This window comes from Diabrotica virgifera, chromosome 8 (assembly GCF_917563875.1).
Source record: "Diabrotica virgifera virgifera chromosome 8, PGI_DIABVI_V3a".
NCBI lineage: Eukaryota > Metazoa > Arthropoda > Insecta > Coleoptera > Chrysomelidae > Diabrotica > Diabrotica virgifera.
The window spans coordinates 187,928,921-187,949,329 of record NC_065450.1 but is presented as its reverse complement, the minus strand read 5'-3'; the positions used below and the strand labels follow the sequence as shown (position 1 = coordinate 187,949,329).

Genomic DNA, 20,409 nt, shown 5'->3' with positions numbered 1-20,409 from the left:
GAATATGCAGAATTTGAAACTGTTCATTAAAAAAAATGATTATGATCTAGAAGGTGAAGTGCGTATATAAAAGTGTCTGTTTTTCTATTGTTGAAACCCCTTTTGTGTTCTGCTATCCGTTTGTCAAAAGTTCTGCCAGTTTGACCGATGTAAGTTTTCGGACAGTCACCACAAGTTAGTTTGTAAACACCACAAATATATTAAGAACAATAAAAACCGAAAGAGAAAACAACTACAAACTAACTTGTGGTGACTGTCCGAAAACTTACATCAGTCAAACTGGCAGAACCTTTGACAAACGGATAGGAGAACGCAAAAGGGCTTTCAACAATAGAAAAACAGACACTTCTACATACGCACTTCACCTTCTATATCATAATCATTCTTTTAATGAACAGTTTCAAATTCTACATATTCAAAATAAAGGCCTTAAGCTATCTTTATTAGAATCTATGGAAATTAATAAATTGAAAAATACAGATATAATTCTGAATGACCAACTCGAGACAAACAGCTCCCCACTCCTCAATCTCTTCAGTTAAAGACTTTAAAAAGGCAAACACATAGTAATCTAAATCACTTGAGAAAGGCACTCTGCCGAAACAGCTGTAGTCACATAGTTGTAATAAATTTTGTGGAAGTATAGAAAACAAACGTTTTCAGTGTTTTATTGTTAGATAAAACTAACACTTTCGATAACGAATAAATCGAAAACTATTAATTTTATCAAAAAAATGTATACAATATTTTTTGCTTCGACTGAAAGTTTTTATCATCTTTTGTGGTCAAAAGATAATAAAAAATTTCCACCCCCGAGATGGGGTGGCAACTACCCCCATGGTAAAAGCGCCTTTCGACATCATATAGATTTTGATCCCTGGACTAGCCACCATTTTTTTTTTAATTTTCAAGCAAATCGATCCATTCTGTAAAAATTGCGAGGTGAAAAGCTTCGGTCCCTGGACTATTGAAGAATGTGGAAAATATGGACACAACACGTAACAAATACGAGAACATAAAGAAAGATGAAAAAAGAAAAAGAAATACTCTACGAGCCTAAAGAGCCCTGCGAAGAAAATAAAAATGAGTTACTGTGGTCACATACTAAGAAATGAAAAATATGAGTTAATGTGATTGGTTATACAAGGGAAAGTGAAAGGAAAATGAGGACCGGGGAGACTGGGCACATCCTGGATGAAAAAGCAAAGGAGTGGAAACACAACAATAGAACTCTTCAGAACCGCTGCAGACAGAGTCATGATGATCGCCAATGTCCTTAAAGGATGAGGCGCATGAAGAAGAATGAAAATTATTTATGTTTTTCCAATGGTAGTAAAATTTTACGAGAACGCCCAATGACAGGTTAAATATTTTATTTGTAAAATTGAGATTAGTTTTAGGTTTTGTTTCCATGGAAAAATATAGTGTTTTAGTTTATGTCATTGTTGATAATTCCTCTAAAACATTATACCAAACAAAAATTTAATATCATGTTTTATAACGGTCAATATGATTTTAAAATAAAACATCCATACAGCGACACACCCACTTACCTTTGCAGATCGTTCCATGGTAAAACTGAGACCAGAATGTACAATGTCTTTTTCAGAAGCACCAGCAATTCTCTTGTTGAAGGGTGTAGATGGCAAGATGGGGATTGATCCTACGTCGGTAAATTTCCTTTCGAGAGATTCTTGGACAGATTCTGGAAAGAGTACATTCAATATTTAGTCAAAAGACCAGAGATAATGTTTATTATAGAGATCTGAGAATCATCTGTCAATTCAATAATGGTTTATATACAGTGATGAGAGCGCTAATAACCGGCAAAATAACGCAAGAGATGGAAAAATAATACATTGTGAAATAAAAAGAAATGAAACTATAGTCCGTTTCACATTGACTTTACGTATAAGGAACATAGGCAATGCAGTCCTTATGAGAGTTTTTAGCGCGGTGATGCCGATTTTATCAAAAGAATTTGTAATCGAACATTAGAGACATTAAATTAAAACTGTTTTAGAAAGGCAATCTACAATTTTAGGATTCATATGCGTAATAACTGTAGTATATCAAATAAACTTAAACTCATATGAATCCTAAAATTATAGATTGCCTTTCTAAAACAGTTTTAATTTAATCTCTCTAATGTTTGATTACAAATTCTTTTGATAAAATCGGCATCACCGCTCTAAAATCTCTCATAAGGACTGCATTGCCTATGTTACTTATACTGTAAAGTCAAGGTGAGATGGGCTATAGTAGAGGTGGAAATTATCGATATGAACGCATAAATTAACATTACATTACATATTTTTTTTATATAAAATTCTCCTGTCACAGTGACAGTTGTCATACTTCTCCAATACGTCTAAAGGTGGGAAACTATGTAATGTAATGTTAATGTACATGTTTATATCGATAATTTTCACCTCTACCAGTTTCTTCTCTTTTTACTTCACAATGTAATTAACCTTGCCGGTTATTAGCGCGTTTATCACTGTATACAGGGTGTTTGGTAAAGAATAGCTTAACCTTAGATTCCTGAGCTTAAAATAGGTCGATTTAAGCTAACTTACCTTAGTACAAAAGTTGATAATAACCGAAATACAGGGTGTCAAAGTTAAACTTTTATTTTATTTATTTTTGAATATTTCCTGACAGGCATGGGACAACAACACGAAATTTGGTAAGTGGTGCTGGTATTGTACAATCTACTAAATTATGTTAAAAAAACGTTTCTGGCTACTACCACAGGCGTACGACGGGGAAACATGAATGGTTGACCCTTCACAAATTCTACGCCACTGGCGGAATTGCTATTTTAGTGCAATTTTTTTATTCTCCAATACTTTCTATGTATGTAAATAACATACTCTTCATTCGTAACGATAAAGCCATTAGTTATCGAGATATTTGAAGCTAAAAACGAAGGAGCATAATACATTAATCAAAATAAGTGTGCCTTTCATTTTTAACTTCAAATATCACGAAAACTAATGACTTTATCGTTACGAATGAAGAGTATATTATTTGCATAGAAAGTATTGGAGAATCTAAAAATTATGCTAAAATAGCAGTTTCATCAGTGGCGTAGAATTTGGGAAGGGTTTCATTCACTTTTCCCTGTCGTACGCCTCTGGTAGTAGCCAGAAACGAATATTTAACATAATTTAGTAGGGTGTACAGTGCCTACACTTTCTGTCAAGTATGACATGGATATATCAAATTATTTTAAAGTATTCTTTTTCTTTAAATAATTTATTCTTTATTTAAAACTTTAAGAACTATGTGTGCCCGGTACTATAAAACTATTTGACATATCCTTATGGTACTTGGCAGAAAGTGTAGGTACTGTACACCCTACTAAATTATGTTAAATAATCGTTTGTGGTTAATCCCAGAGGCGTACGACAGGGGAAAGTAAATGGTTGACCCTTTCCAAATTCTACGCCAATGATGAAACTGCTATTTTAGCATAATTTTTAGATTCTCCAATACTTCCTATGCAAATAATATACTCTTCATTCGTAACGATAAAGCCATTAGTCTTCGAGATATTTGAAGTTAAAAATGAAAAGGCACACTTATTTTGATAAATGTATTATGCTCCTTTGTTTTTAGCTTCAAATATCTCGAAAACTAATGGCTTTATCGTTACGAATGAAGAGTATGTTTTTTACATAGAAAGTATTGGAGAATAAAAAAATTGCACTAAAATAGAAATTCCGCCAGTCACGTAGAATTTGGGAAGGGTCAACCATTCACGTTCCCCCGTCGTACGCCTCTGGTAGTAGCCAGAAACGTTTGTTTAACATAATTTAGTAGATTGTACAATACCAGCACCACTTACCAAATTTCGTGTTGTTGTCACATGCCTGTCAGGAAATATTCAACAATAAATAAAATACAAGTTTAACTTTGACACCCTGTATTTAGATTATTATCAACTTTTGTACTAAGGTACAACATTATTTACCAAACACCCTGTATATACAGAAAGAGTTATGGAATAAATTCATTTTCTCTCAAATGGACGATTTTGGAGAAAAATCCCGAAGCAGGTGGATTTTTATTTTGAAATTACAATTTTGGGGTATATATTTCATACTAGTGACGTCATCCATCTGGGCGTGATGACGTAATAGATGATTTTTTTTTAATGGGAATATGGGTCGTCTGGTAGATCATTTGAAAGGGTGTTCAATTCTCAATCCCCCCGACTAAAGATCTCAAAATTTTTAATTTGCGAAACATGAAAGCTCATAAATCAGCGCGATTTGTTTTTAAATTTTTGCAAGTGGGGGCAGCTCAACAGGGGTACTTATTTTGATCATCTCGGTTGTTATTCCGTCCGAATTGGTTCTTCTTTTGTTACTTCAGAAAGTACTTCCGAGCCGACGGACATTAGATATATTGCGGAGTTGTATTTCATCTGGTTTTAGTACTTGGCTTGAGTATGGTACATTCCATGTCAAATCACTCAGGCAAAAAATTTTGGATCTCCGATTTGTCTGAAAATTGGTATACAGCTTCTGCGGGACGTAACAATAAGATATTTAAGGTCAAAAAATCTTCTTCTTCTTTTTTTCTCAAAATATTATTTTATGCGATTTTACAGTGATTTGGTGTTTATTTAAACAAATTTGCATTTTCTGTCGTAAAGTATCAATGAAAAACATAATATTTTAATAGAAACGACTCAAAAATGTCATTATATGGCATTATAACAAGTTATTTTGAATCGAAACAAGTTTTTGATCAAATTTTATAGTGTAAAAAACGTTAAAATACCGTTTTTTACATTTTCCTCCATTCCCAAAATACATCATCATCGATTTGGCTGAAAATTTGCCCGCAGATAGCCAAAAGATATGACTTTAAGTGGTTAGAATGATTTGAATTATATTACAATACCAAAAAAGTTACATGCAGTAATATCAGACTCAAAAGTATATATTAGTCCAGTCGGGATAGCATTTGACCTTGAATGCCGAGCTGCCCAAAATTTTATTTTTCTGATCATTAGGGGAGTCAATAGTAGCCTAAATTTAAAATCACGAATGAATTCCTCCGTTACGTTAGCCGCCATCTTGATTTTAAAGGAGAACCTGTTTTGCTCAATATCTCCTCCATTTTTAACTTTTCGACAAAAATGGTAGGAACTGAAATTGTTCCAATAAATCGTATTTAGAATTATTACAATTTCTTTTTAACAATTTTTGTCATGAGGTCGATATTTTCGAGTTAATTGTACTTACAGTAGACGCCTATATTTTTGACTATAATATTGCATGTAACTTTTTTGGTATTGTAATATAATTCAAATCCTTCTCACCACTTAAAGTCCTATGTTTTGTCTATCTGTGGGCAAATTTTCAGCCAAATCGATTATGACGTATTTTGGGAATGGAGAAAAATGTAAGAAACGGTATTTTAACGTTTTCTACACTATAAAATTTTATCAAAAGCTTGTTTTGAATCAAAGTAACTTGTTATAATGCCATATAATGACATTTTTGAGTCCCTTCTATTAAAATATTATGTTTTCCATTGATACTTTACGATAGAAAATGCAAATTTGTATAAATAAACACCAAATCACTGTAAAATCGCATAAAATAACATTTTGAGAAAAAAAGAAGAAGAAGATTTTTTGACCTTAAATATCTTATTTTTACGTCCCGTAGAAGCTTTATACATACCAATTTTCAGACAAATCGGAGGTTCAAAATTTATTTTGCTCCAAAATTGAGTGATTTGAAATGGAATGACCCGTATATTTATTTGTAATACTTTTTAACAATATCAAATATTTTATGTTATTGCAGTGGCGGAGCTAGAAATTTGCCTTAGGGAGGAACTTCCAATGAAAATCCAACCAATAGACATAAAAAAGATAAACAAAAAGATAAACTCAGATTACATAAAAGACATAAATAAATACTTATATCTATTAAGTTTCCTTAATTTTCCTAACTAGCGTGTTTATTGGGTTGAATGTTTGAACAATTTTTTTCCTTTAATTGTTAGGTGCGGAAATTGCCTCATTTTCTCTCCCCGTAAATCTGCCACTGTGTCCTTGTTGTATGTCTCCACTCATTTTTCAATTTTTGTATTGCGGCTGTTTCCATGGAATTCTTCACTCTGTTTTTAATATCTTCATGTTTTTTTTTGTTCTATGGCCGTCGTTACTATGGTCTCGTACGTCATCTCTTATCATTTTTCTAATTATTTTGTTTGTTTCTCTATATTCAGTGGTCCCTTTTGCCAGATTTTTTCTTTGCTCTATAGTTTCTTGGTTGGATCGTTTTAATTTGAATCAAATATAGACTAAGAGCCGCTATAGGTGAAATTTCTTTATCATTTTAGGCACGATAAGAACCTATAACTTTCTATTTTTTATAGACTCGTAGGTTGAGTGTACATAACCTCAAAAAAGTGATTAATTTTATTTTTTTAAAGCGTATAACTTTTTTTGGGGATAGCTGCAGGTCTAATTTTTCTTAATCGTGTGTATTTTATCAAACAGTATATTTTTTTTCAGATTTTTCCGTAATACTTGCCATCTTCAAAAATCCAAAAAACTGTTTTTAAGGGGTTTTTTTAAGGGGGTTTAAACGTGTTTCTCCCATTTTTAAATGTTCTAAAGGACTCAGTTACTTCATTTTACATATAACCTATAAAAAAGAAATTGATATGATCTATTATGAAGACTATAAAATAGGAAAAATCCCCAAAAACCCCCTAAAAAACAGTTTTTCGGACTTTTGAAAGTGGCGAGCCTTGAGGAAAATCTGAAAAAAATAATAAATATGATAAAATACACAAGATTAAGAAAAAATTAGACCTACAGCTATCTCCAAAAAAAAATTATACGCTTTTTTCAAAAAAAATGTTTTTTTAATTTTTTGAGGTTAATGTACACTCAACCTAAGGGTCTATAAAAAAAGAATGTGTGTGTACTTTGTACGCACGTAAGAAGTTATACTTCTGTAATATGATTTCTTAAAAATAAATATACTTTAAACAGTTTGTTTTAATTTTTTTTAAACACCAAACTAATTTTGTGCTTACCGCTTTCAAAAAAAATTAAAAAAAAAAGTATAGTATTGCTCCGGATTTGAACTCAAGACCTCTCGATCTTTGGCCGAATGCTATACCAAACAAGCTACGAGGACTGTGTCTGTATCGGTTCGGACGTACCTAATGACAATTCACGGTAACAAACAGACAAGGTGAAGTATAATAAATATACAATAAAATGTTTTAATAATACTCATCTTACTCCTGAGGAAGACAAATCCAAAGACACAAAAATTATAATAAATATATTTACTAAAAACACTAATATATTCTTTTCACACCTTTTCTTGCACTGATATATTTATATACTTCGTCTAATTTACTGACCGTTGCACGTCATCCGCGTCATAGCCTGTGACGTCGCATGATACCAACACGAAATATTTGAAGGTAGGTGTGTTCTTTTTTAGAATCATTTTGCCGAGTACACTGGAATTACAGCCACTAGACATATTTTATTATATACGCGTAGAAATAATATTTGAAGATTTCTATTAATGTTAAACTAAAGGAATACACAATAATATGTTTCATTTAATTTCTATAAATGGATTATAAAGCGTTTTTATGAAGCACATTTGTTCGGAACACACTGTAACTGTAATTGAACGAAGGTGACATTTTAGAATAGATTGGTAACATTTATTTGACAGTTGCGGTGATGACACTTCATATTTGTTTATATTCTTTACTATAAGTATCTGTTCTATTATAGTTACTGTTTTTATTAGTTACTTTACTATAAAAATATAAATTTCACCTAATTTTATCACGACTTGGAATAATCGAGGTATCTGACAACTTTTTTAGTGGTTATTGTAGACATATACAAAGAAACCTATCGGCTTCTCCCAAGAGTTCGAAGCGGTTTTTTAATAATTATTAACAATGCAGTACAAAAACGCTTGCACTTCAAATCTTAAATGATTGTAACTTAATTCTTGTTCTCTATTTCTTAAGTTTTTATTTATTTACATTGAATATTAATTTGTTTTGTTGTATAATCCACGTTTACAATAATTATGTGATCTATTTGATTTAAAATGGATTCAGGATTTTTTTATACTTTGGCAACTATGTCAACTTAGATCTCTGGCGTAGATAATGACGTGCAACGGTAAGTAAATTAGACGGACTGTACATACCTTGAAAAATTTAGCAACTAAACGCCATACTGTCTGTGTGCGCATGCGCGCAGTATTATGAAATTTTACTCTCAATCGCGCCTAAAGAAATATAACTTCAAAAATAGACATGTTTTATAAAAGCCTCAACAAGGCGTGTGAATTTTTTGAAATTTTAAAATTGACTGCATCCCACCGAAAAAAATAAAAACGAAAAATAAAGTATTTGATAATGGGAGCAGGGGGAAGGCGTGGTGGGTTAAAATTACGCTGAATCTTATGTGTTAATCACACAGAACTTAAAAAAATGAAAATATTGAATTTTTTAGGCTCTTAGTCTAATAGTAAATAGTAAATAGTATAAAATAGTAAATCGTCACTTACGTAGTAAATGGTAGTTAGAGTCCTTTTCATATTTAAAGGTCAATCGTCCGTATGAGACGTGGTTGATGTTCTTTAACCATTCAAAGAATGAGACTGTCACACCACCGGCGTTAACATACAAATCGGGAATGACTAGAACATTCTTTTTGAGTAAGATCTGATCAGCGGCTGGTGTCAATGGTCCGTTGGCGGCTTCGGCAATGATCTAAAAAAAATGATAAATATTGCAAATATGGTGTAATATTTTATAGTCCAGGAAAGTTAGATTTGTCTGAGGATTTTGAATAATCCGGGTATCTAACAACTTTTTTAGTTATTGTATACCCATATACAGAAAAGCTACCGGCTTCCTGCCAAGAGTTCGGAGCCAATTTTTAATTATTAACAATTCAGTGCAAAATACGCGATTTTTCGATTTTTTGCACCCCATTAAAAAGCTAAATAGTTAAAATTACAAAATTTGAGTTTTTAAAGCATTGAAAGAGCTTCAAAATAGCGATTTCTGAAAGTTAGAAAGGTCAATTTGTAAAAACTATTAAATAAAATTAACCTAGAACTTTAAGTACCTACTTCAAATTATTTTATTATAGTCAAAAATGATAATGCAAAATTATTGACATTTTTAGTTTTAAAAAATTTAAAATAACTTTAAAAATATTGTCTTTACTAATTAAGTAACAAAACATTTACTCAACACACGCACTATACATTACATTATCATATTTATAATAATAGTCTCCTAGTAGGGGAGCAAAGTATGCTAAATGTGCAGTCACTCGAGCGCTTTGGGGACCTATTGGGTTGTGAAGAGTAGGTCATAAAACCAAAAATAGTTTATGTAAAGTTTTCCATTTTAGTGGGGACTTCTCCATTTTTAATTTAATTTTCCATTTCCAACAATCGTTTTTAGACTATAGCGCCATCTATCCATAATTCGAAAAAATGTCTCGAGTAAAAGTTACTTATTTTTACGTAAGGAATCCAAATCTGCAATAAAAAATGGGGGCTCCCATTTAAGATTTTAAAGTAACCCCCCACCCCACCCCCGTGGGGGTCGTGTTTGGTACCATTCGATAGATTTTTCAAAAATATTGAATAAGTGTATTTTTCAGTTTTTCGATCTGATGTTCATTTCGCGAAATATCGCGAGAGTCGTATTTAAAATATTAAATTTACCCCCCACCTCTCTCCGTGGGAAGTCGTGTTTGGTACCATTCGATAGATTTTTGAAAAATATTGGGTACGTATTTTTTAGTTTTTCGATCTCTCATTCACTTCGCGAAATATTCGCTTTTTTCTTGTGAAGCTTTTGGACTCACCCATTTCCTTACGCCCCGCTCAAATCGTCAGATTTTTTAAATATATACTGTTTTCCATGTACTTAACTTACCTTATCTTAATCTGACGATTTCGAGTTTTTCTAAGGACAGAATTTTTTTTCGCCCCCTCCCCCCTAACGAATTCCCGTGCATTTAGAGTCAATATATCGTAGAGGTACATGTTCGGGTACAAGGTTTCTACCCATATAATAATATGACGCGCTCGAGTAACTGCAAAAATCCCCGCTTGGGCTCCCCTACCATCCCGTTTTATACCGCTAACGCGGCTCTGGGGTTATAGCAGGGTGGTCTACTATATGAATCATCACAAATTAATTAAAATATTAAAGGATAAAGGAGCTGATGATCAAGACGTACGAATCATAGAAAAATTATACTGGCGTCAAACAGCGACAGCTTGCATAAATGGAAAATCAACAGAAACATGTAAAATTCAAAGAAGTGTCAGACAGGGTTGTATACTGCCCCCACTGTTATTCAATTTATATTCAGATAGAATATTTAAAGAAGCGCTGCATAATTTGGAATGGGGCGTGAAAGTTAATGGAATCCTGATAAATACAATAAGATATGCAGATGATGATACAGTTATTTTAAGTGATGACATGAATGGATTGCAATGTATTTTAAATGCCATTGACACAGTGTGAAGAGAGTTTAGCCTAAACATAAACTGTTCAAAAACAAAATACATGGTGTTTACCCGTTTAGCACAGAAAGATTCACGGTTATATGTTGATGGTCATATAATTCAAAGAGTACCCAGTTTTAAATATCTTGGTTACCATATTACTGAACAACTAGATCCAGATAAAGAGATAAAATGTAGAATCGAGATAGCTCGCACAACATTTTTAAAAATGAGGTCATTCTTCTGTAATGATAACTTGCAACTTCAACTTCGAAAGCGTATGATTAAATGTTACATTTGGTCAGTCCTCTTATACGGTGTCGAAGCATGGGCATTAAAAATATCCACCATTAATCGTTTGGAGGCCTTTAAAATGTGGCTGCACAGACGTACATTAAAAATCCCATGGAATTCTTCAACTTATTATGATGGGTAAAACCGAAGGACGCAGAGGAATTGGTAGGAAACAGGCCTCTTGGTTGAAGAATATCAGGCATGGAAGTCAGATAGCCTACCGCCTGAGCTACTCCGGCCAACTACATCTAATTGCGAAATCGGTTCTATGCCAATAGCCTTAGTTGTCGAGGCATTTAAGGTAAATAAAAAAAATGTTCGTAGAAAAATCGTTTTAAATATTCGACAAGCTAATAATAATTTTTCCACAAATTTGAAAGAAATAGTCATTCTGGGACGATTAGATAAAAATTAGTAATTATTTTTTTTAATTCCAACTAATTTGTTTTCAATAATTAAAAAAAAGTAATTAGTTTCATTTTAAAGATAAAGACTTATCATACAGTAGACAATTAAATGTGGTTCTTTGTAAATATTAGAACCACAAATACACTGCGGTGCAAAAAATCGATCCACTAAAAATTTGGTCATTTTTGATGTTTTGAATTTCCTAAACCTGTTGTCTGTTTACTGAAATTAAAACCCAACTATAGCCTCATTTTTTCTTAACATTTTGTCTTTTGATTCATTCAAATAATAAAAAAAGTTAGGTACTTTAACAACTGGCCATGTTCGTCATCAGTACAGGGTGTTTCTAAATAAGTGCGACAATCTTTAAGGGGTAATTTTACATGAGAAAATAATGACAATTTGCTTTATAATCCGCAATTGCTAATATATGTCCGCAAACGCTTCGTTTTCGAGATACGGGATGTTCAATTTTTTTTACAAACTGACGATTTATTTTGTGCTTTAAAACCAGTTGAGACATGCAGATCAAATTCGGTGGGTTTTAAAACGTAGTTATTGTACATTTTTGACATACAATTAAGAATTTTATATTCACCATTGGCGTGCGTACGGGTAATAATATCGGTCATAATACCCGTTTGCGCGCCACTGGTAAATATTAAATTCTTAATTGTATGTCAAAAAATGTGCAATAACTACGTCTTAAAACCCACCAAATTTGATTTGCACATCTCAACTGGTTTTAAAGCAATAAGTAAATCATCAGTTTGTAAAAAAAATTGAACATCCCGTATCTCGGAAACGAAGCGTTTGCGGACATATGATTATAAAGCAAATTGTCATTATTTTTTCATATACAATAACCCCTTAAAGTTTTGCGCAAATATTTTAGAAACACCCTGTACTGATGACGAACATGGGCAGTTGTTAAAGTACCTAACTTTTTTATTATCCAACATAAGCGAATGAATCGAAAGACGTTAATGTTAAGAAAACCGGAGGCTATAGTTGGGTTTTAATTTCAGTATTTTGTAAATGCCAGAATAGTCCACAGTGTGATGCGAACTTTGAGAAAAAAACACAGTTTGATTTGTACACCCGGTATACAATGATAGTTTGACTGTCTAGCAACAATATTATTACAGAGATATTGTCAATGAATAAGGCTATAACGTAGTAAAAGATCACTTAAATCGGACAACAGGTTTAGGAAATTCGAAACATCAAAAATGACCAAATTTTTAGTGGATCGATTTTTTTGCACTGCAGTGTAGATAGCTTAATAAAATCAAGAAGGTTGCAGTGGCTGGGCCATATATAAAGAATGAACGATGACAGAGTGGTCAAGAAAATAGCATGGAGAGTACCAGATTATAAAAGAAAGAGAGGGAGACCACGAAAGCGATGGAGAAAGGCGGCAATAGAAGACTAAAAGAAAAAGGAATAACAGACTGGAAGAAGTTGACAAATAACAGGAAGCTATGGAAAAGAACAAAAAAGCTCTGGGCCTAAAAGGCTTGTAAAAAAGCTACATAATATACACTCAGGTGCAAAAAAAACCGATCCACTAAAAATTTGGTCATTTTTGAAGTTTCGAATTTCCTAAACCTGTTGTTCGATTTAAGTGATTTTTTTACCACGTTATAACCTCATTCATTGACAATATCGCTGTAATAATATTGTTGCTAGGGAGTCAAACTGTCATTGTATACCGGGTGTACGAATCAAACTGTGTCTTTTTCTCAAAATGTTCGCATCTTCTTGTGGACTATTCTGGCACTTATAAAATACTGAAATTAAAACCTTACTATAGCCTCAGGTTTTCTTAACATTTTGTCTTTCGATTCATTCGCTTATGTTGGATAATAAAAAAGTTAGGTACATTAACAGCTGGCCATGTTCGTCATCAGTACAGGGTTTTTTTAAATAAGTGCGGCAAACTTTAAGGGGTAATTTTACACATGAAAATAATGACAGTTTGCTTTATAATCATATATGTCCGCAAACGCTTCGTTTTCGAGATACGGGATGTTCAATATTTTTTTACAAACTGACGATTTATTTATTGCTTTAAAACCACTCGAGATATGCAAATCAAATTTGGTGGGTTTTAAGACGTAATTATTGCACATTTTTTTACATACAATTAAGAATTTTATATTCACCATTGGCGTGCGTACGGGTAATATTATCGGTTATAATACAAAAATATTATTACAGCGATATTGTCAGTGAATAAGGCTATAACGTGGTAAAAAAATCACTTAAATCGAACAACAGGTTTAGGAAATTCGAAACTTCAAAAATGACCAATTAGTGGATCGGTTTTTTGCACCTGAGTGTATATAGACACTTAATTAGAATTTAATCAAAAATTACAATTTTTTGGGAAAAATATATTTTTTAACTTTTTAAACAAATTACACAATTTGTTAATTAGTAATACATAGTATTATGCAGTATTATAATAATGTATTATTATAATATTGCATATTTGTAATGTACTTAGAAAGAACACGCAAATTAAAAAAAGAGAGATCAAAATCTATCAACTAGAACCCGAGATAATGAAACTTACAGTATTTTGAAGTTCATTATCATTTTACAACGCTTGAATTTTTAGTTCCCCTTAAAATGGTACAACTAATTTTCATTTCAGCCTTATTTTTAGCAGTCACAGACAATGCTGTCTAAGTTTAATCTTATCCCTACTTTTTACCAAATCGTCCTAGAATAACTATGTTCGTATTCTTTATGTTTTAATTGTTGTTGTATTCAAATACAACATCTTTGTTTTGTATTCAAATTAATGTCAAATTTAAATATGGAAAAATATTTCGTCTACGAATAATAGCTTATACGTTATTCTAATTATTTATATGTTAAAAATATCAATAAATTTGGAAAACCATTTTTGGTTATAAAAATTTTAACATTTTTTGATACATATTGATTTAAATCTTAAACTTTTATTTGACATGCGTTGAATTACAGTATCTTTATTACTTTCTGATTAATGTTATTGCAAGAAAAATGTTTCTGGGATTACCAAATAGAATAACTTAACTAATTGAGGGATTGTTCTGAAATTTTGAGGGGTTTGTTAAGTACCCCAATACCCAACTTTGGGTGAAATAAGAAAGTTCTAGGTTAATTTTAATAACAATTATTAACAAATAACGATTTTGCCTTATTTTTCTGTTTGCGAAGCAACAAATTGACTTTTTAACTTTAAAAAGCACAATTTTAATCTATTTCAATGTTCTAAAAAATAATATTTTGTAATTTTATGTCAACTATTGAGCTTTTCAAATGGGGTGTCAAAAAAAGTTGTCAGAAACCTGGAATAGGGTCTTTTTTTGCTTATTTCCCTGCATAGGCGCCCATACACATGGGCAGTGGGGCCGTGGCCCCCCTGGCTTTTCGGGTGCTTTAAACTATATATTATCATCCACAGTATACAACATGTAATGGGCGTATAATGTAAAAAAATTTATATGGGCGCCCATGTTTCCCCGGAGTAGTAGGTACAACAAAATGGTTAGGTTGGTATTACAATATACATAGTACTTACTTTAGCTTTGACTTTGTCAGCATTGTCTTTGGTAATCACTTTTTCAGTGGCAGCGGGTACCAAGATATCACATTCGTGGAATAATAAGTTATCTTCGTATTTCTTGGCTCCAGGGAAACCGTTAATGCTACCGTTGGTAACTCTGTAATCTTCAAGGTCCTAGAAAAATACCATCCATCAATAATGTGCCTACAGCATTAAACAATAATAAGGATAATGTTAAAGTGATAATGTTGGAAGCTCAATGTATGGTCAAAGTTTTAGTCAAAGAAATGTGTCTAAAAGTTTTAGCCGTTTGGTTAAGCAACTAGTTTGTAACCTGTATTATTACCTATAGATTCATTGCCTTTTCAAATAGAATATCATTGACGTTAAAAATGTTTTGATTACCTTATAATTCAATGTTAATAGTTATTAAGCACGCTAATAGCATAATCTAGATCATTAAGAACAATAAACAGAACTAATGAAAGGATGAAAAATTCCTAATCATCATTGAATCCAGTTTTCGCTCCAAATTTTAAAGAACCGATAGGATTGACATGAAATTTGGCATACGCGTAGGTAACATGTCAAAGAAGAAAAGTGATATTGTGCCGATGTGTGCTTTTGTCCTGGGGGTGAGTTTTACTCCTTCTCCGGGGTGAAAAAATATACGTTCAAAATAAGTCCGGAAATGGACACACTGACTAATTCTAAGCAACTTGTGATCTATAGAATTTTTCACTATTGTTTGTTTTTTAACCAAGAGGAGTGATTCAAATTTACCGCGCCGTAATGCTTGTTTCTAATTGGTCCAACCGCAGGCAAGTTTACTCCACTATTATTAAATTTTGACACTAATGACATTTATGAAATTTTGGCACTTCTGTCATTTTATAGGTTAATTAAGTATATCGGCGTTTTTTTGTGTTTTTTGCATTAGTCCTTTAATTTTTAGATTTTTAGTCTACTTTTATAAAAACAGTTGTTTTTATAACTCTTTAGCGATGTGTTAGTATAATATAATATGTATGGATTATCATCGAAAGCTAATATGATCAACGAAAAAAGAAGATGAATTTGGTGACTTTTCTAGTAACTTTCTTGGGTGTGAATCTGTATTTTTAGTTTACTCCTCTTGGTTAAAAAATCAACTATAAGTTAATACGTTTCGAGTTATTTGCGAGTAAATATGTTCATTTTTCAACCGAATAAAAACAGGTTTTTAGCCGGTTTTTTCCAAATAACTCAAAAATAAGTATTTTATCGAAAAAAAAAACATTCTTAGCAAAAATATAAATTCTAAAAAAGTGAAAAAAATGGTGTACTTATAAACTCTTTAGACTTAGACCCAGTAGAAGCAAAGCTGTAGCTAACGAAAAATAGGTTCATATCCGTCAAATTTCAAACTGAATATTTCAACGTGAAATAACCAAAAAATGATGCAGTTTTTGGTGAAAACTCATCACAACTTTTTTTAAAGTGTTTAAAATAATATTCATTTTGGTTTTATAAAAAAGTTTCTAGCGTCAAAAGTAAGGAAGTTTCGCTCAAAATAAAGTTGGTCTTTTTTTGTTGGATAATGTTACATTGCTTTTCACTTAAATTCAATGTTCAAACTGCTAAGCGACAGGTGGGTGATAGTTTTAACATTGAATTTAAGCGAAAAACAATGTTTATTTGTCAAATAAACATTTCTTTCTGTTTTCTGACAGCACTTAAATGTATTTTGAAATAAATGAATTACATACATTCTTCTTTTTGTCTCAATTAATTTAATTCAAAAAAATGTTTTTGGACACCCTGTATAAATAATTATGTTAACGTTGATATTAGTGAATAGAGAATTAAATAACCTTTCAAATGAGCTATTACACTACCCCTAACCCTCATTTAAAAGAATCATCGATTACGTCACTAGGCCCAGATGGATGACGTCACTAGTATGATATATATGCCAAAAAGTCATAATTTAAATATAAAAATCGACCAGAATTTCTCTCGAAATTCGCCCCTTCTCGAGATAATGAATTTATTCCAACTCAAACGTCCTCACTGTATAACTTTTATCATATATGAACATGAACATATAAAATCTAACTCTTAGAGGGTACAAAATTTTTTTTTTTTATTTATGCACGTACACTAATATTGTAGAAGGCGCAAAAGTCGAAGCCTCGAAAAATGATGGCGGACAGTTATCTCAGGATTGGGATATCTGAAATAAAAAAATCGTACTGCATTTGAACAAGAAAGGTTTCTTACGTGACAATTTACCACAATTTGACCAAAAAATGAAAAATAAATATTTTTAACCATGAAAAACTGAAGAAAAACGGGCGATTTTTTCACAAATTTTTTTTTAAATGTGTGTAAAATCTTTTTTTTTTTGAATTTTTCACTAACGGTGGTAAATTGTCACGTAAGAAACCTTCCTTTTTCAAATGCCGTACGATTTTTTTTGTTTCAGAGATCCCAATCCTGAGATTAACTGTCCGCCATCGGAACTACTTTTTTTCGAGGCTTCGACTTTGGCGCCCTCTACAATATTAGCGTACGTGCATAAATCAAGAAAGATATATTTTTTGTATTTACTAAGAGTTAAATATTAATACATATGTTAAAAAGTTTTATGTTCATTTTTAATAAAGCTTCTGAGAAAAAAATCTTGAAAAAATGCTTATTTTTGGTCTTCCAAAGTGTACTAGTACCTTAAATCAATACCTTACTTATGTATTATTTATATGACCTGTAAGTTTCATCGGTTCAAAGGGCTTATTTTTAAAGTAAATTTTTTTTAATTTTTAATTTTGAAAAAATGCTTTTTTTCAAAATAACTTAAAATTTATTTGAGATACCAAAAATCACAGAGAGTAAAAATGTAGGTTTTGCGCACGGTTCTTAGACATTACTACGGTTGCCTAAATCGACTAACCAATGAACATTAAGGGTGAGATTACGTCACGAGAGTTTACTGTCATTTGAATCGTAATATGATTTTTTTCGAATCCTGAGAAACCAAGTATTTTAGAAAAATTTAAACGCAGGATGCAAGATTACATTATTACGGAGGGCGGAAAGCCCCTTAGAATAAACAAGCAGATTCTACTGAATGAAATATTTGAAATTAAATATCACACTTCTCTTTTATTTTCAGCCCTGTAACTTATTAAAATAAACATTATAGAAGTTTTCAGGCTTTCAGCCCTCCGTAATAACGTAGTCTTTCATTCTGAGTTTAAATTTTTCAAAAATATTTATTAGTTTTCTCAGGATTCGAAAAAAATGAATACAATTAAAACACATTGAGAATTTTGACATGCGTCAAAATTTTGCATTAACTCAATGTAAAATTCTGAGCTGTTGAATTCCAGCTTCCCTAATAATTATTTTGCATCAAAAGACATTAAAAACTATTTGTAGAGGATTGAAATCTGTATTGGAAATAACTGTTAAAATTGGTCTACGTAATTAAACATATTCCAAAATTTTGTAAAAATGTAATACATTTTAGTTTTCAGCCCAAACTTAGGCCACACACAATGCAATAATGTTCACATTTTTGAACTGTCAATATTTTTATTTTATCATCTATTGTTTAAAAACAATATAGTTGATAAGATACCCTCAGTTGCGGAGAAAGGATTAATAATAAAGATTTTTTATTCAGTCAATGGTGTGAGCACTGTCAGTTAAATAGTAACGTGTGGCCTTACTTTTACACGCATACCTATTGTGGTAAATGTATCATAGGTATTTTTCAAAATCTTGGAATGCATTTAAATCGTAGAACAATTTTAACTTTTGATTTTAATACAGATTTTAATTCTCTACAAGTATTCTCTCATGACTTTTGATGTAAAATAATTAGGGAAGCAGGAATTCAACAATTTAGAATTTTACATTGAGTTTCCTATGGCCCTTTTTACGATTCACCACCCAGTATAAGATAAAATGTGTACTATTTGTCTTATTATTTCATAATAACACAAATAATACACATATATACACAATAACACACATTCAATGATCGAAAATCATTTAAAAATATGGGAATAAGTCTTCCCACCACCGTCGGACAAGACAACCGTAATAAAGTCTAATAACAGTGGTTTTGCGTTTTTAAATATTTGATTTTTTGTTTTACTGTAAGGCAAAAATTAGTTAAGATATGGCTGTTCAAAATTTTCACACACTCGTGATTATTGACTAGTTCAAGCCCTTTCAACTACAGCCCCTTCAAAAATAAGCACTTTGAAGCGATGAAACTTACAGATCATATAAACAATACATACACTAGTAAAGCAACTTGTGAAGTGGTAACGATTAATTTCATTTGGGATGCTAATTAGGGGGTGATTTTCAGGATTTTTTACCAAAAAAGAGGGACCAACTTTATTTTGAGGGTAACTTCCTTACTTTTAATTCAAGAAACTTTTCTAAAAAACAAAAGTAAAGCTTTTTTAAACACTTCTGGGTCTAGGGATCTCATACATACACAATTTCTTTGCTTTTTTATGGGCTATATTTTTGCTAAGAATGTTTTTTTTTTTGATAAAATACTTACTTTTCGAGTTATTTGCAAAAAACGGCTAAAAACGTGTTTGTTTTTTCATTTGAAAAATGAACATTATTTACTCGCAAATAACTCAAAAAGTATTACCTAATTTAGTGAAAAAATGCTATAGAAAAAAAGTTACTTAGAATCAGTCAGTTTATCTACTTCCGGACTTACTTTGAACGTATATTTTTTCACCCCTAGAAGAGGTGAACCTCACCCCCAGGGCAAAAGCACACATCGGAATAATATCACTTTTTTTCGTTGACATATTAGCTACATATATGCCAAATTTCATATAAATCCAATCGGTTCTTTAAAACTCATAGGTTTTGCAATATTTTAGCGTCAGTGAACGGACTATAAGTCAGTAGTAGAATGTAAAAAAAAATGAAAAACGACTAAACAACTAAATTGACAGGGTCTAGAAATACTAAAAACCATAATATATCATCGAAGAAGTGTACAACTAATTGCAAGAAAACAATGATGATCTCGATGACATGTAAAAGGAATCAAACAAACTTCAGAAGTAATGTACTACTTTAGACAAAATGAACAGTTAAAATAAACATAGATGTGCTATCGGAGTATAAAAATACTTCAAACGTCTTTGATAATACATTCGAGATAATTCTGTTATATTGTTTTATTTGACCTTGCGTTCCAATATTGATTTAAAAAAAAACACTCTTATTACGTAAATAGTTTCGTCATATAAATACATACATCTTATCAAATTAGCAAATACACAATAATGGCCCATGCATATAACCTAATTATACAAAATTAAGATGCCCTAATGCTTCTGTAATTATGTAATGTTTATTTTTCAATTAACGACTTTATTACAATTATATATAAAAATACAAAATATCTTTTTTATTTTAAAATCATTAAAATGTGCGACAATTTAAATTTAAAATAATCCCATCAAATAACTAAATGAACTTTTAGTTAGTGTAAAAGTGACCATTTTACACATCTTTTCTTGTTTCACCATATGGTTAGCTACATCATTTATT

The 20,409-nt window shown here is 31.4% G+C and overlaps 1 protein-coding gene across 2 annotated transcripts in view; it reads right to left on the bottom strand.

The window, feature by feature from the left end:
* The window catches only part of LOC126889420 (glutamate dehydrogenase, mitochondrial-like), a 154,661-nt gene that overhangs the window by 38,426 nt on the left and 95,826 nt on the right, over window positions 1-20,409 (bottom strand). For both annotated transcript variants that reach the window (XM_050657715.1, XM_050657716.1), the window contains exons 5-7: window positions 14,845-15,003; window positions 8,595-8,799; window positions 1,554-1,705 (exon numbers count right to left, since the gene is read on the bottom strand). In XM_050657715.1, coding sequence (XP_050513672.1) covers window positions 1,554-1,705; window positions 8,595-8,799; window positions 14,845-15,003 — 516 coding nt within the window. The remainder of the gene's footprint in view (window positions 1-1,553; window positions 1,706-8,594; window positions 8,800-14,844; window positions 15,004-20,409) is intronic.